At 41.8% G+C, this 14,408-nt stretch overlaps 1 protein-coding gene across 1 annotated transcript; it reads left to right on the top strand.

Moving 5' to 3' along the window:
- The first annotated feature begins 6,855 nt into the window (after nt 1-6,855).
- LOC145434908 (uncharacterized) lies at nt 6,856-11,282 on the top strand. The gene is made up of 2 exons (XM_080312143.1): nt 6,856-7,266; nt 7,743-11,282. The coding sequence occupies exon 2, from the start codon at nt 8,230-8,232 to the stop codon at nt 10,504-10,506; it is 2,277 nt and encodes a 758-aa protein (XP_080168269.1). The 5' UTR covers nt 6,856-7,266; nt 7,743-8,229; the 3' UTR covers nt 10,507-11,282.
- Nucleotides 11,283-14,408: the final 3,126 nt, after the last annotated feature.

The raw sequence follows: 14,408 nt of genomic DNA, 5'->3' as shown, positions 1-14,408 counted from the left end.
ATCATACAAGAGGGCTGGTATAGGTGAGCACTGCGCAACGTAAGCATTGAGCCGTCTAAGAAGCAGAGATATGTTGTTATTTACTTTAGATTTATCTTCTACTACTACTACTACTGCTACGACAACGTAAGCCGTGATCGTTTAGTTTGCGGTCAATTTATTTGTGATCTGACAAAACAATCCGAGCATACACAAGATGCAGTGATTTATTCGACACCGTTTACGTAATGACTTGAAATTGACTCGTAAATTTTGCTCCGAGTCACGAGTCAATGCACATTTTTGAAGCTCCGAGTCAAGTCAAGTAATTTTTCCTAAGTGACTTGAGTCAAGTCAAGTCATACGAAAAAGTTGACTCGAGTCATCCCAACACTGGATGTAGTATCGATTGCCAGAACACGTTGCGATAAATACAAGGGATATGAAATTCATGGTTGGACGATCAGGAACTCCCTGCAATATAATAACGAGCAAACGCCTTGGCCATACTTGACGAATATGAAATTTTAAGCTTTTCCGCGAGTAAATAGAATTAAGCTACACAGTTTGTTTTTAATTACATTCGAATTAGAGCATAACATTTCTCTAAATTAGATAAGACTTAAACAGTTACTTTTAATGAAATTATACTTACCGAATTTGCAAAAACTTGGCAATTGAATGAAATTCCGAATGAGAAAGACAAAGGAATATTTTCAGCTCGTATCGAGTTCTCCTGAATGGCTGAAAACATCTATAAAATGGAACTGATGTTGCAGTCATCCCTGCGAGTACTCTAACATCAGCCTTGAGCTGAGCATAACAATTTTCTCATTTTCGGTATCTCAGAAAAACACAGTCCATGATGTCACGCTCTGTTGCGAAATATCTTTCCACTTCTTTCTCTAGCACAGGGGTCGCTAAACCCCGGCAGGCAGCGTGCCATATTTGGCACGCGAGATGATTTTTCATGGCACACCCAATGATATATATACAATGATTGGAAACTGCCACGCCCCCTAACGCTGTAAGCATAGTGTCCTATATGGTGTCGACACAGCAAATCTCACGGTTCAATGAAATTGTATCACGTCACAATTTCCATTTGGCTACAGGCAATTTGACGGTCATTTTTGACCGGCTTGCCGAGCAATAAATTTGATGAATCGGGTATCAATCGAAAGCTAACTCTGTACTGATTACGTAAATAAAAAATTTATTCCAGTCATGGCCCTGGAACCCCCACAATCAGCCCCAAATCATTCATTGTTGAGTAGATTGGCAGTGTGACGCAACAATGCTGTCTGGTGAAACGAGAGAGAAACTCAAGAGCAAGGATGCGGTCGAGCGGCGAGAGTGAGATCAGCTGACGTCGCGGCAATAGCTATGTGCAATTATAGATAACTATCCTAGCTATACTTAGACGGAAAAACCTCCATAAGTTGAAGGATATTGCAGAGAAATTCGTAGGTCCCAAATACATTCTGTGGACCTAGTTCTACCTTTACAAATCAAGGAAAGGCTGGTAATGTGTGCTCGCTTTTAGCGAAGCGCCTATAGAAAGTATCAACAGCGCCACGCATCTCTGGAGCCATACGCAACAACCGGGCTAAGGTAATCGATATCATAATAATCTGACATATCCAATGTAGACTACTTAGACGTAGCCTACATATCTCTTTCAGCTGAAGGATATTGCGCGAAAATTGGTAGGGACCAAATACATTCTGTGGACCCAGTTCTACCCTTACAAATCAAGGAAAGGCTGGTAACGTGTGCTCGCTTTTAGCGAAGCGCCAATAGAAAGTATCAACAGCGCCACGCGTCTCTGGAGCCCTACGCAACTAGCGGGCTGAGGCAATCGATATCATAATAATCTGACATATCCAATGTAGACTACTTAGACGTAGCCTACATATCTCTTTCAGCTGAAGGATATTGCGCGAAAATTGGTAGGGACCAAATACATTCTGTGGACCCAGTTCTACCCTTAAAAGTCAAGGAATGGCTGATAAGGCGTGCTCGCTTGTACCGAACCAAATAGAAAAAGTATCAACAGCGCAGCGTTTCTCTGCGACGCGATTGCACAATTGCACATAGCTATTGCCGCGACGTCAGCTGATCCCACTCTCGCCGCTCGGCCGCATCCTTGCTCTTGAGTTTCTCTCTCGTTTCGCCAGACAGCATTGTTGCGTCACACTGCCAATCTACTCAACAATGAATAATTTGGGGCTGATTGTGGGGGTTCCAGGGCCATGAGTGGAATGAAATTTATATTTTCGTAATCAGTGCAGAGTCAGCTTTCGATTGATACCCGATTCATCAAATTTATTGCTCGGCAAGCCGGTCAAAGATAACCGTCAAATTGCCTGTAGCCAAATGGAAATTGTGACGTGATACAATTTCATTGAACCGTGAGATTTGCTGTGTCGACACCATATAGGACACTATGCTGTAAGGTTTACTCCCGCCGAAATCAGCGTGTGCGCCGATACGGTTGACTGCGTACACTTCATTGAGTAATGTTGACCGTGGTGGAGTACTGCTATCACCTTTTCTGGCAGATATTCCACTGTTTTTCGTATGTTGGTTGATTGTTAACAGGTTTTGCGAGCATAGTGAGACAGTACTGCATACTAAGGTCAAATCAAACTTCCGCCAATGCGCAATATTCAGGTACTGACTAGCTGCTCAGGTTTTTGCATCTGTGGATGAGCGTGAAAAAGCTTGGAAAATTAAGACAGATTGAGATTCGAACATTTGTAAGCATCAATTACGCATCTGATATCGTGAAAGCGAAACAGATTAAGATGCTTGTGTGAGTAATCTTATAGCTGGTGGGTAGCCAAGCTGAAAATTCGATGAGACCCATTCAACAGAAAGCAATTTTATTGAAGGCTGCTATAATATTTATAACTATTTTTCTCACTAATAGTTGATTGATGAATAGTTGGTTGCGTCCGAATGGGAAGATAGTGTTGCATACCAGGGTATGCTAAAACCTCTGCCAATGCGCATTTGTTTAAAGTTCCAGCAAAACTTTTTTGCACTGGTGCCAAATATGAATGGGCAGAAAACCTTGTGAAATTTATAAGGAGCATGCGACAAGATCCGTGGCTGGATCAATTGTACAAAAAAGACAGTTTAAAGATTTGTGAACTTCATTCGCGTCATCTGATTTGTTGAAAGGTGAGGAATTGATTCCATTCTGTACTCTTCATCATTGCTTAAGCACTACAGAGTGGTGGGTTACCTTGACTATATATTTTGATTCGCATGGTAGCTGACAAAACGAGTTTCGTTTTAGTGCTGCGACGGTGTGTCTAGGGCGTATATCAACAGTGCAATTCCACGCTATATGCGCACGTGACGTAATTTCCTATTACGATAATATCGAGCAATTATAAACTCGTGCGATAGCAAATTCGAGATGAGACTTCATGCTAAACCTACTGAATTACGTAGAAGAATAAACTGTGTTTTGAACATATATCCGTCTGAAGAGTTCACGATAGCAACGGTTCGAAGAGGACAATTTCTCAGAGTTAAGTACCAGACAGTTACAGCCTACGCAAGGACAAACTACTCGTCTGAGTTCTAATTACAGAGACATAATTACCTCACAAATTAAACCGGTTGTTACATGGTGCCTTGAACGAGATTATTTGGATATATCATCAGCACAGACTCTATACGTATTGCCATCAAGATACGCATAACTTCGCAACTCAGGTAACGTGTTCTTATTCCGTTCTGGTATATAGACTTCACACGGCAGTCCCTAGTTGATTGTGCATGCTATGTAATTATTGTGTGCTTATTTTGTTGTTATTGTGTATGATTCATTATCTGTGTAGACCAGTGTGTTATACAATCCTAAGATGGCTAGCGCAGATACGAAAATAAAGCTTGATGAGGACCCTCCTCACGATGATGTCAGTGACGCCAAAAATGTTCCACAGGAAACTGTGGTACCCGGTAATTCTGTTCAGAGTGAAGATGCTGGCCCTATGGGCTTAAAAAATGAAAATAAATCAGAGATTCACGGCGGGGCTCGTTCTAAACAGCCAGAAACAGATAGTGCGTCTGTATTGTCGGGTCACGCCGAAGCTCCGATAGGTGGTACTGGCCCGGGGGATTCCTCAAGGTCGAGTTACGATACCGAATATGAGATTGATTTGAATAATGGCATTCTTCCAAGTCGAGATAGAGAAGCGGCTAATCGTGTGGTATTAAGTGACATAGCTATTCCGCCACCGAATGTATTGGGAGATTTGACTAATATAACTCAGAGGAGACCGTACAGGCAGATAGCGCCGTCGGCACGTCAAACACGCAATCCGGCGAGGGAGATAGGCCAGAATGCCGTTCTTGATACAAGAATTGACCAACGTTTCGCAGAACATGTCGCGGGTTCGAGATTAGACGCCGCGCCGCATATAACGCAGCAGAATGTGGTTCACGAACAATTTCCGGTACATAGCATAGCGTCGCGACGGTGGGGCCTAGTCAAGCGCAACCGCAAATTTCGAATAACGCCGTTATGTTACCGCAACAGAATAGGGATTTTGAACCGATGCCCTTGTCACAACATGATCAGGAATTACAGCGTCAAATGTACCAAGTTGTGAACAAATTCAAAAAAGTCACATTCGAGACGCGTTTTCCAGAGCAATTCTTTGCCCAAGCGGAATTAATGTTCGATGCGTTTCGGATAACTTCTAATCAAGCGCGTACGACGTTTGTTATGCTCAATATCGGTCAAGACATTATAAAGCAGACCTTCAACGGTAGACTGGACACCAAAACCGTTAATAGTTACGAAAATGCCAAGAGTGCTTTGCTTCAACGTTATATGCCAAATTCGAAGAAATTAGCCAATAATTTTGCAGCCATTATGGCTCTGGCTAAGCAAGGGGGGTGGACACCTGAGCAAGCATTCGACTATAGCAACGAATATCATTCTGGTCACCTTGACAGTGAGGCAACCAGACGGTCGTGGCGATCTATTTTCGTCCAATTGTTGGATCTTCGGTTGAGGCCATCGCTAGTGGCTCTAGGCGCAGACATTGATAAACACGAATTATTGTCGATTGCTCAGCGCGCGGATGAGAGTTTTCCGACAAGCACAGGCTATGTCAATACAGTGCATTCAAATCTTTCACCATTGGCTCCAGACTTTGTAGCGTCGGATCGTGTTAATGCATTGAACAAGCACGCCTGGGAGCCTAGAAATAAATGTGATCATTCCGAGGGTATCCGTAAAATGTTTGATGAGCTACGGTCGGAATTCCGTGAAGGTTTGATAGTGAACGGTAATCAGTACAATGCGCGTTACAAGGACAGTAAGACGCCGAATAAAATTAATGGCTCGGGGGCAGGGGACAAGAAATCCAAGGTTGAACACCCTTATTGTTGGTTTCATTTTCGATACGGTCGAAAAGCCACTAAATGCACGGCCCCATGTACCTGGGAAAAGGACCATGGCGCATCTGACGCGTCTACCACGAGTCAAAATTTTCATTAGGGGTTGACGAGTTTGAAAATATTCCTGCAATAAATGAAGTAAAACTCGAATACCCGACTTCGTTCAAAGGTTCACTTCCTTGGTTTCGTTGCGACTTGTCTACAGAATGTGTTTCACTGGTTGAATTTAGCAGTGAACGTTGCCTTAGGGAAGTTGACATTCTTCCAATGAATTTTGGCTCTGATTTTGATTTTTCATTTCTGTTTGACAAAGCTAAGGTACCCCGTGACTTCATTGGGGCAGCTTTTATCTTGGTATTATATTTGCTTATAATACTGGTGTCTTTGGCCAACGTGAAGGTCGCATTTTACGAAGGAGACGGCATCTCAGATTTTTTGCCGCCAGCACCGAACAAGCAAGTGATATCCGGTTCCCACGAAAGGCGCGATGAAGGGAAACACGTGGAGAGCGCGATAACTGGGAAACAGCATCTCCATCATAATGATTGTGTCGAGCTATTTCCTTCAGATCAGATTGAGCTGGCAGAGAATACAGTGGCTACGAGCGTTATAGGAAATACGCACAATGGCAGTCCGGCGACCACGCCGTCCAGTCAGGAGGTATCGAATAATAATCTGCCAATTTCTACTTCCAGAAACGATATAGTTACTCCGGTTCACACGAGATTAGGACGTGCTGTCAGAAAACCGAAGTGGCTGAAAGATTATGGGGTATCCGTCAATTCAGTTTCTGGCGATTGTGCTGTCGACTGTGACGTTGATTCAAGGGACCGTAAGGAATAGCACGGACATTACTACACTGTAAAAAATCTGGTAGATTTACTGGGAAATCTCTGTAAATTTTACCACGAATTGCCGGTCGCAGCCAATTACTGTGCGTAGCTTGTCATTTTACATTTTGATATGTAATATTACCTTAATATAGCTGTAAAGTAAGTTACCAGAATTTCTTCGCAAAATTACTGACAGTTACTCGTTACTGCAGCTTACCGGGCTATTGGCAAAATTGATTAGCTTCAAAATCGCTGCAGCCAATGTATACGTAGAACTGAATGTTACTGATATATCATTCTAGAGGTGATTTGACCTGATTGAACTCGTTTTCGAGACTGGGGTCTGTCATACCGAAATTGTTGGCCCTAGTATCAATTTAAGCTTAGTAGGGTACAAGAAATAACTGACAATCGTAGCAAATGTGGTACACCGTAGCCATATTATATTATAAGGCAATGGCTGTACGGCCAGTCTCGCTGGTTACATTCGTTGTCACGGATAAGGCTGATAAGTTAGAAAATTAGTTCAGGATGTGTAATATTGCTCGGGGAAACTAGAAATATCAGCACCGCTTGCTCAGCTAACCATTTGTTAATGGCGGATAAGGCGACCTGTAATAGGTTACAGGTGACTGCTTTTTCTGAGATTCGTAGTAAACAACCAACGCACAACTGTGACATCACAATCAGCGTCTGGTTAGGTAAGTACAGTAAGTAGTGAACAACACATGGAATATACATCAATTTATACGAAATTAGATGAAAAAAGGGACTACATGCAATGATAAATGTTTCTGTATGGAAAAAACGACCCAGATCAGACATTATAACGTGGCCAGTAAATATTATTGGTGTCATGTGTCAGCGGATGAATACCATTTATTTCGAAATCGTTCGAGTGTCGTCTGGCCATTGGCCATTAGTGAGATTTGAGCAAAGGGTGGAACGAAGCTTGTTGTGCTTGAAGAAAGTGGACACGATCGTTAAAAATTCCTAGGAATGCTGAATGGAATACGCATCTTAAAAGGTAATACAGTACTACATAGTATTTGTTACCGTGAATATTTGACTCTGCACACCAGCCCTCGACGACTTAGATTTCATGATTGATATATTTCATTCGCCGCATTCTCTGTTCTATTTTGGTATATTTGTCGACTTATATAGTGACCACATACTCCGCTGCGGAGGGGTTGAAACTGTTGGCTTGGTAATGTCATTTTCGGGCCATAGCATAGATATGTTTTCATCCGCTGCTGGATTTGTTTGCCACACATGCCACCTTAAATTAGGAACCTTTTGCTTCAATACAGAGATAAAGTCATGAATCTCTGCTATGTCATGTAAAAGGCGGAGCCGTTATCACACAATGTGCCAGTACCGGTACTTCATAACATGTTATATTTTTGTTAGCCTATTTGTCTTAGTCTTTATAATGTCATGTCCACTGTTCAGGTTAGGAACTTTGCTTTATCTAGCGACTTACGCATGAATTCTTTTTAGTGGAACTGCAAGATACTACTTACACAGAAGGAATGAGAACGAGAAAAAGGAACAATTGGAAGTTTGGCCGGTGGTGGAATTAAGTCACGTTTTCTTGAGACCACTCGTGTTACTGCATGTCTCCTAAAGAAGAATTAGACCTCCAGCAGCAATATTTTTCCATCGATAACCACTTCATCGTGATATCATGAATGAATATACTGTTTGTTCCAATGTCGTTTTGGAAATGTGAAGAAAATGTTACGATATTTTTGCATCGGCTTGCTTTGCGATAGGTATGGATGTACGTGAATTTACAAGCTGGTATGTAATCCTGATTTACAGGGACAGCATGTAGGTAGGTAGGCGGTAAAATGACAGTCTCGATCGCAAATGTACAGGAGAACATGTAGATTAGATATACCGGAGGTGACTGTAACATTACAGTCTGGCGTGTAAAGTGAGATTACCGGACGAGGGTAAGTTGAATTTACATTGACTAACGGTTATGTTAGATTACCACGAAATGTCTGGCTACCGTGCTTCCAAACATTTCGCGGTAAATCGAGGTTTTTATTTTTTACAGTGTATAGACATTGAAGTTTGTACAAAGAATGCTGTTTCTGAGTTTATCGAAATTACCCCGCCTGATGAGTGTGTAACTAACCCCGTGACTCGTTCAGAAAAATGCACAGCTGACATTTATGCTTTGCGTAACCGCTTTCATCATTTCCAAGGACAAATGTGCTATGTCACGGAGAGACAGTGGAAATCTCACTACTTCTTTTTTGGTACTTACAGCCAAGAGGTATCGGAGGAAGTTCGTTACCAGATTCCATTGGCGGAATGTCAGCATGCCATCGTTACTAAATTGTCACAATACGGAAATCTGGAATCAATGGGAGAAGGCTTGTACGCTACCAATAATTCATTGCACGTAGATTGGACATGGCCAACTTCAAATGAAGGGTATCTGCGAAATTTGATCGTTCATAATTTAGATATCGCATATGACACCCTGAACATAGCCTTGAGATCCGACCAGACTGATTTGTCAAATTGTGCCCCCACTAAAGGGCATTGTAGTAACCAATTAGCCACGGTAGTATGGAATTCTGGTGCAATATCTAGATATAGTTGCCCGACTGTGTTGATAAGAAGGAACAGCCCAGTTGTAATTCATTATGGACAGCGTTATCCATATGCGACAAGAATTGAGATGACGTCACTGGGACTAAGTTTCAGATCCAGACGATCTTGTACATCGGAGACCACAAGGTGTATCCGAGGGAGGTCTATCATCTGCTTAGTCAACGAATTTTATGTCGTGCCGAAACGTTGTAAAGATGGGGATATGCGACGATTATCGATTGAACAGCCGGCCGCAAGTTTCAATCGTACCACTCCTAGCTTACGTCTCCTACTAGCGACGTTACAAGAGGTAAAAGATCAATCTGATTTTCGGTACCGGAGTCTTGTGTCCAATTTAAACGCATTTGAATGTAACGCTGAGCACCAGATGTTTAATATCCAAAAATCGCTGCTCCCGTTAAATACGAACGCCGCGTTATACTTGACACCAACCAAAGGGCGCCCACGGTTTCGTCAAGCTGGCGATGTAATTCAGGCTGAACAATGTTTTAGACAGACTGTCGTAGTACAGGAAAGTTTGTTCTTGCCAGACGGGAGATTATCTGCGAGACCGATTGTGAAGTTCGGGCAAAACTTATCACGTATGGCCACCCTCGTAGACAATGGTACAGCCTACTTGGGTCCGCTTACATTGGATCTCGGGTCGAAAAATACAACAAAAATTTTTAAAGTAGGGAAGTCGTTTTTTAAATATCGAAATGGCTTACTAGTTTCGCAGAACGCGTCAGTAAGAGAGGTTAAATTCTCAATGCATGACGGTATAGATACGATTATAGAATCGACACATCCTGTGAATCTGACTGAAACGTTTTTAGATATTTTCAGTAAAATAGACCCTTCGCTGGGTACGGATTATGACAGCGTGTTGGCTCACATGTCCCATAGCATGTTGTTGGTTCATAAATTGCGTGAATTATCAGCCTCCCACTTAGCTAATCGTAGTAAAATCGGTGTTCACGTAGAAGCCGATCCGTCACTTCCAGTTAAAATTGTTTACGATGCTTTTAGGGGCAGTATCTTGTACGTACTGGCTAGTGTAACGAGCCCAATTGTCCAATACATTTTGATTTTTATCCTATTGAACGCTATGATCTGGGGATTGTATTTAACTTGTAAATTATTTTGTTCTAAACGCAATGTAATGCGTAAGTCCTTTCATGACAATCGTATTGCCGGTGTGAAGTTTATTTCAGACACGGTGAACACGTTGCGCGAACGCTATTCGACTCGACGCGGTGCAACTCCTCCTCCTACGACGCGTGGCGAAAACTCCGATCAGAACATTGAATTGCGATCGATCGATTCGGGCACTTCTGGGGCACTATCTGACGAGTATCAGTATGACTCTGACGCAAGCACGAGACGGCACACAGTCGATATCGATACCGAGCAGCCGCTTTTAAAGCACGACGAAACCATAACCGAGGAAACTCAGCTCCCGCTTCAATCTATGCCGGACGCCAACCGGGGTGATCAAATCGTCCCCACCTCAATGGTACATGACCGAGAACCTGATGCCGTTCTGACTCGTCACGATTCGCCAACATTGCCGCGCCCTCAGAAGGTAACCCCGTCCATAGTAAGTCCTGACGCACCGAAGAATACAGGCAGTCGCCCGGCCACAGGGGAGTAAAACGGAGAGCACCGCGCGAGAGTGTAGATTGTGATAGACGTCGACCCTATCCAATCTAATTGTACTAGCGAAGTACAATTGCCGTATGTAACGACCACATTGTATATATGAGTGGTCATTGACTGTTGTTAAAGTTGGATAGCCTCTCAGACGTGGCTGGTGATTGCACTTGAGCATAGCCTACTGAGACGTATTGTGTATTTTTTTTTGTATTAGGCTACCTATTGTAGTGTATTAATCCGAATAGTGTAGTGTTGAATAACAATTTTGCTCTGGTTATCTGGAGTTGTATTGTATTGTATAGGCTAAATGTAGTTAGTTGTTAGGCTACCCTTTCTTGTATGTTAATCTAGATTGTTGTGTAGTGTTAGGTTACTATTACTTATTCTAGTGTATTTCTCTGGAATTGTGTTGTGATCTGCTAGGCTAACTTGTATATTATAAAAGATGTAGAAAATGTGTTCATCTCTCTCGTAGTCTTAGTATTCGGACTGTATGAGTAAGTGGTATTGATTGCCTTTAGGAACTGTTGTTACGCCTATGTGTTGTTGTTTACTTCCGCTCATTGCATGTCCGCTCCCTCAAAATGGAGACAGTGCGACGGTGTGTCTAGGGCGTATATCAACAGTGCAATTCCACGCTATATGCGCACGTGACGTAATTTCCTATTACGATAATATCGAGCATTTATAAACTCGTGCGATAGCAAATTCGAGATGAGACTTCATGCTAAACCTACTGAATTACGTAGAAGAATAAACTGTGTTTTGAACATATATCCGTCTGAAGAGTTCACGATAGCAACGGTTCGAAGAGGACAATTTCTCAGAGTTAAGTACCAGACAGTTACAGCCTACGCAAGGACAAACTACTCGTCTGAGTTCTAATTACAGAGACATAATTACCTCACAATTTAACCGGTTGTTACAGTGCATGCATCGTTTTAATGCATTTGCTCTTGCAAACAGGACACAGATCGTTGAATTTGAAAATTGGAGCAATTCCAACCTTAAATTTGCCTGTAAATTGACTAGATTGTGTTCTCATGACTTCATAGCTGTGTCGAAAACTTCATCGCGAATATTTCAGCAATGCTGTTCACTGTGATGTTTCATGTGTCCAACTACTTCTGATTTTTTTCATTTTCAGTGAAAGAGAATATCGTATTCAGTACAACGAAAGACTGAATGGTTGGATTCGTTGATCTTGGGGAGCCGAGACCTGTAGATGATGATGAGCCAGCTACACACGTTCCTCAAGTTTATGCCAGTGGGCTGGTAACGTCTGTTTCCAAACCCTTGGCATACTACGCAACAGAGTCAGTGGCATCATTTCAACTTTCGAGTATATTCTGGAAATGTGTCGGCATCTTGGAGGATTGTGGATATCGGGTAGCTAAGTTTGTTGCTGATGGACTCAGTGTAAATTGCAAGATGTTCCAAGAGCTGAATAACTTGAACTTAGAGTATCCTTACAAATGCAAAAATATATTCAACCCCCAGCATAAGATATTTTTGATTTTCGACCCTCCCCATTTGGTAAAAACCGTGTGCAACAACCTCTACGCCAGCCGCACTGGTGGTACGAAACTTCTCAACAAGGATGGTAAATTTATTTGATAGCAGCATTTTACGGCTGTTTGAACCGACGGAATTGAGATGCTGCAAATTGTCGGATGCACATTTTCGTATACAAGGCTTGGCAAAGATGCGGGAGATTTTTGCTGCTCAGCTTCTGACTAATAGTGCTGCCCGTATTATGCGAGCGAGGAGAGGCTAAAGAAGCTGCTGCATGGTTTGCCGGTATTTACAAGTGGTTCGACATGAATACATCAACCAAGATCAGCTACAACGCCGATTTGAAGCCATATTGCACTCCAGAAGATTCACGCTTGGACTGGCTGGAAAATGATTTCTTGCCTAAAATGCGAAAATGGATAGATTCTTGTGCTGAAGGAACAGCAACTGAGAAAACCAAAAAATTCTTGTGTCTCGATAACCATTAATGCATTTAATAACCCTGGACAGGTACGGTCAAATAGCCGAATCCTTATTCTGCACTACAGATATTAATGAATTTGGTGACACCTTGATATCATATAAAATTACGGAAAAGGGATATTCCCCATCCTACCAATGATTCGGGAAGAGCAAGCAAAGATGGACAAACATTTAAACAAGGCAGATTTCATCAAGAGTAGATACGGCATCATTCGAGTCGTAATTGGCCATTTTTGAGCCAACGAAAGCGAGTGTACTGCTGCGTTATTAGGGACATCATCCAAATACTTATCCCAAGTTGAAGATGACAAAAATTGATATCTAGCACTGTTATTGCTTAAAAAATCACGCATAAACTGTTTTTGTTGTTCACATGGTTATTTTTGCATCGATCTAGTTCTGTACAGTTGCATATTAATGTTACTTTTTTAAAATGCATGCATCATTATTTCGGTCATATACACATGCATTAGGGATTTGAGGATTAAATTATGTATTCGTAAATGTTCCATCTGTGAATGTATGTGTCTTCCTCATTTCTTTACATAACATGATGGAATCCTGAAAATTCAATTCTGTATTGTAAGGCATCGAGATTTTGTGGAATGATCATGGATAGGTGACTTTTTTCAGAAGTGGGTGATGTATGCAGCGTTGCTACTGAAGTAGTGGAAGTATTGCTACAATGATTTACTCAGGTTAAATAGAAGTAGCGAAAATATAAATCTGTAGAGTAGCCTACTTTTAAAAAGTTCTAAAAGTAGATTTGGTTGTTCGCTCGGAGTCAGTTGGAAATAGTCACTTTTGAAATTGCAGGGTGACGCTTAGTGACTACTGCGAAATGGCCATTGAATATGTGGGTGCTATTTTCAAAACTCAGGGATATCTATAGATATCCTTGGCAAAAACCAAGTTGTGATGTTTTTGTTTGGTGAGTAGTATGAAAACACAATCACGCAAGGAAGTAGGCAAACCTACTCGAGTACTCAAAATAACTAGAATTACTTCTCTAAAAACTACGTCTGCTTGATATTTAATTATATATAATGTTATTGATGTTGCAACATGATGGAAAAGCGACACCTGAAGTTGGAATGAAGGTTGTGTCACTAGCAGCAATGCCTGATTGAAATCGCTGGCCTTTTTGCCTGATATATCAGGGGAGCAGCGATGATTTTCCAAGTTAAAGTAATATAATAAAAAATAATTGAAAAATAAAATATAGTGTGAGCTCAGGACACCGATTCCAAACAGGGAACAATGGTTGAACGTCCGCGACTGTGTGAACATAAGCCTCGTTGGTCGTCACAAGGCTACATCACGGGGATTGCGTATAATCGCGAGTCGTCAATGTGTGAATAGGATTTGCGAAATTTATCTTGTGAACTAGGGGTACGACTGTACGAAGTACATGTACGTGAATCAACGTTTATATGGCAGCGGTCCGCTAGCATAATCAGAAACAAAATCCCAGACGCGAGAAAAAAAATGCGCTTTTTAAGCTATAATTCAACACGTTAACGCTAATTGCCACTGATAAATACACCCAATGAATTATAAATCATCGCTAGTTCCTCGAAGAAGTATTACTGAGGAAGCCTTTGTTTACAGCACAACTGTGTATGCGATGAAGCGTGACCAGGAACACGCTGAAACGCAGAGCTCACGGTAGTTTCCAATCATTGTATATATATCATTGGGCACACCAAATGATTTCACGCAAGCGACATTGAAGCCGTGTTTTGCAAAAAGTGAAACAGAAGTTTTCAAAATGTACAAAGCTCCTATAGGCGATTCCGAATGATTTCGTAAATCAACATAAAACAGAGTCTTTGGGGGCAGATTGTTACTTATCCTGAACTTTTTTCCGCGCTTAGCGCGATTTATTAGAACCTGATGCTT

The sequence above is a fragment of the Botryllus schlosseri genome, chromosome 1 (assembly GCF_051294905.1).
Source record: "Botryllus schlosseri isolate E-star chromosome 1, Bs_hap1, whole genome shotgun sequence".
Classification (NCBI taxonomy): Eukaryota; Metazoa; Chordata; class Ascidiacea; order Stolidobranchia; family Styelidae; genus Botryllus; species Botryllus schlosseri.
The sequence above is the reverse complement of the archived record's forward strand: the minus strand, read 5'-3'. Positions and strand labels throughout refer to the sequence as shown.

Excerpts from the sequence above, each read along its gene's own strand:
- LOC145434908 (XM_080312143.1), top strand. The coding sequence starts at position 8,230 with ATGTTAGATTACCACGAAATGTCTGGCTACCGTGCTTCCAAACATTTC.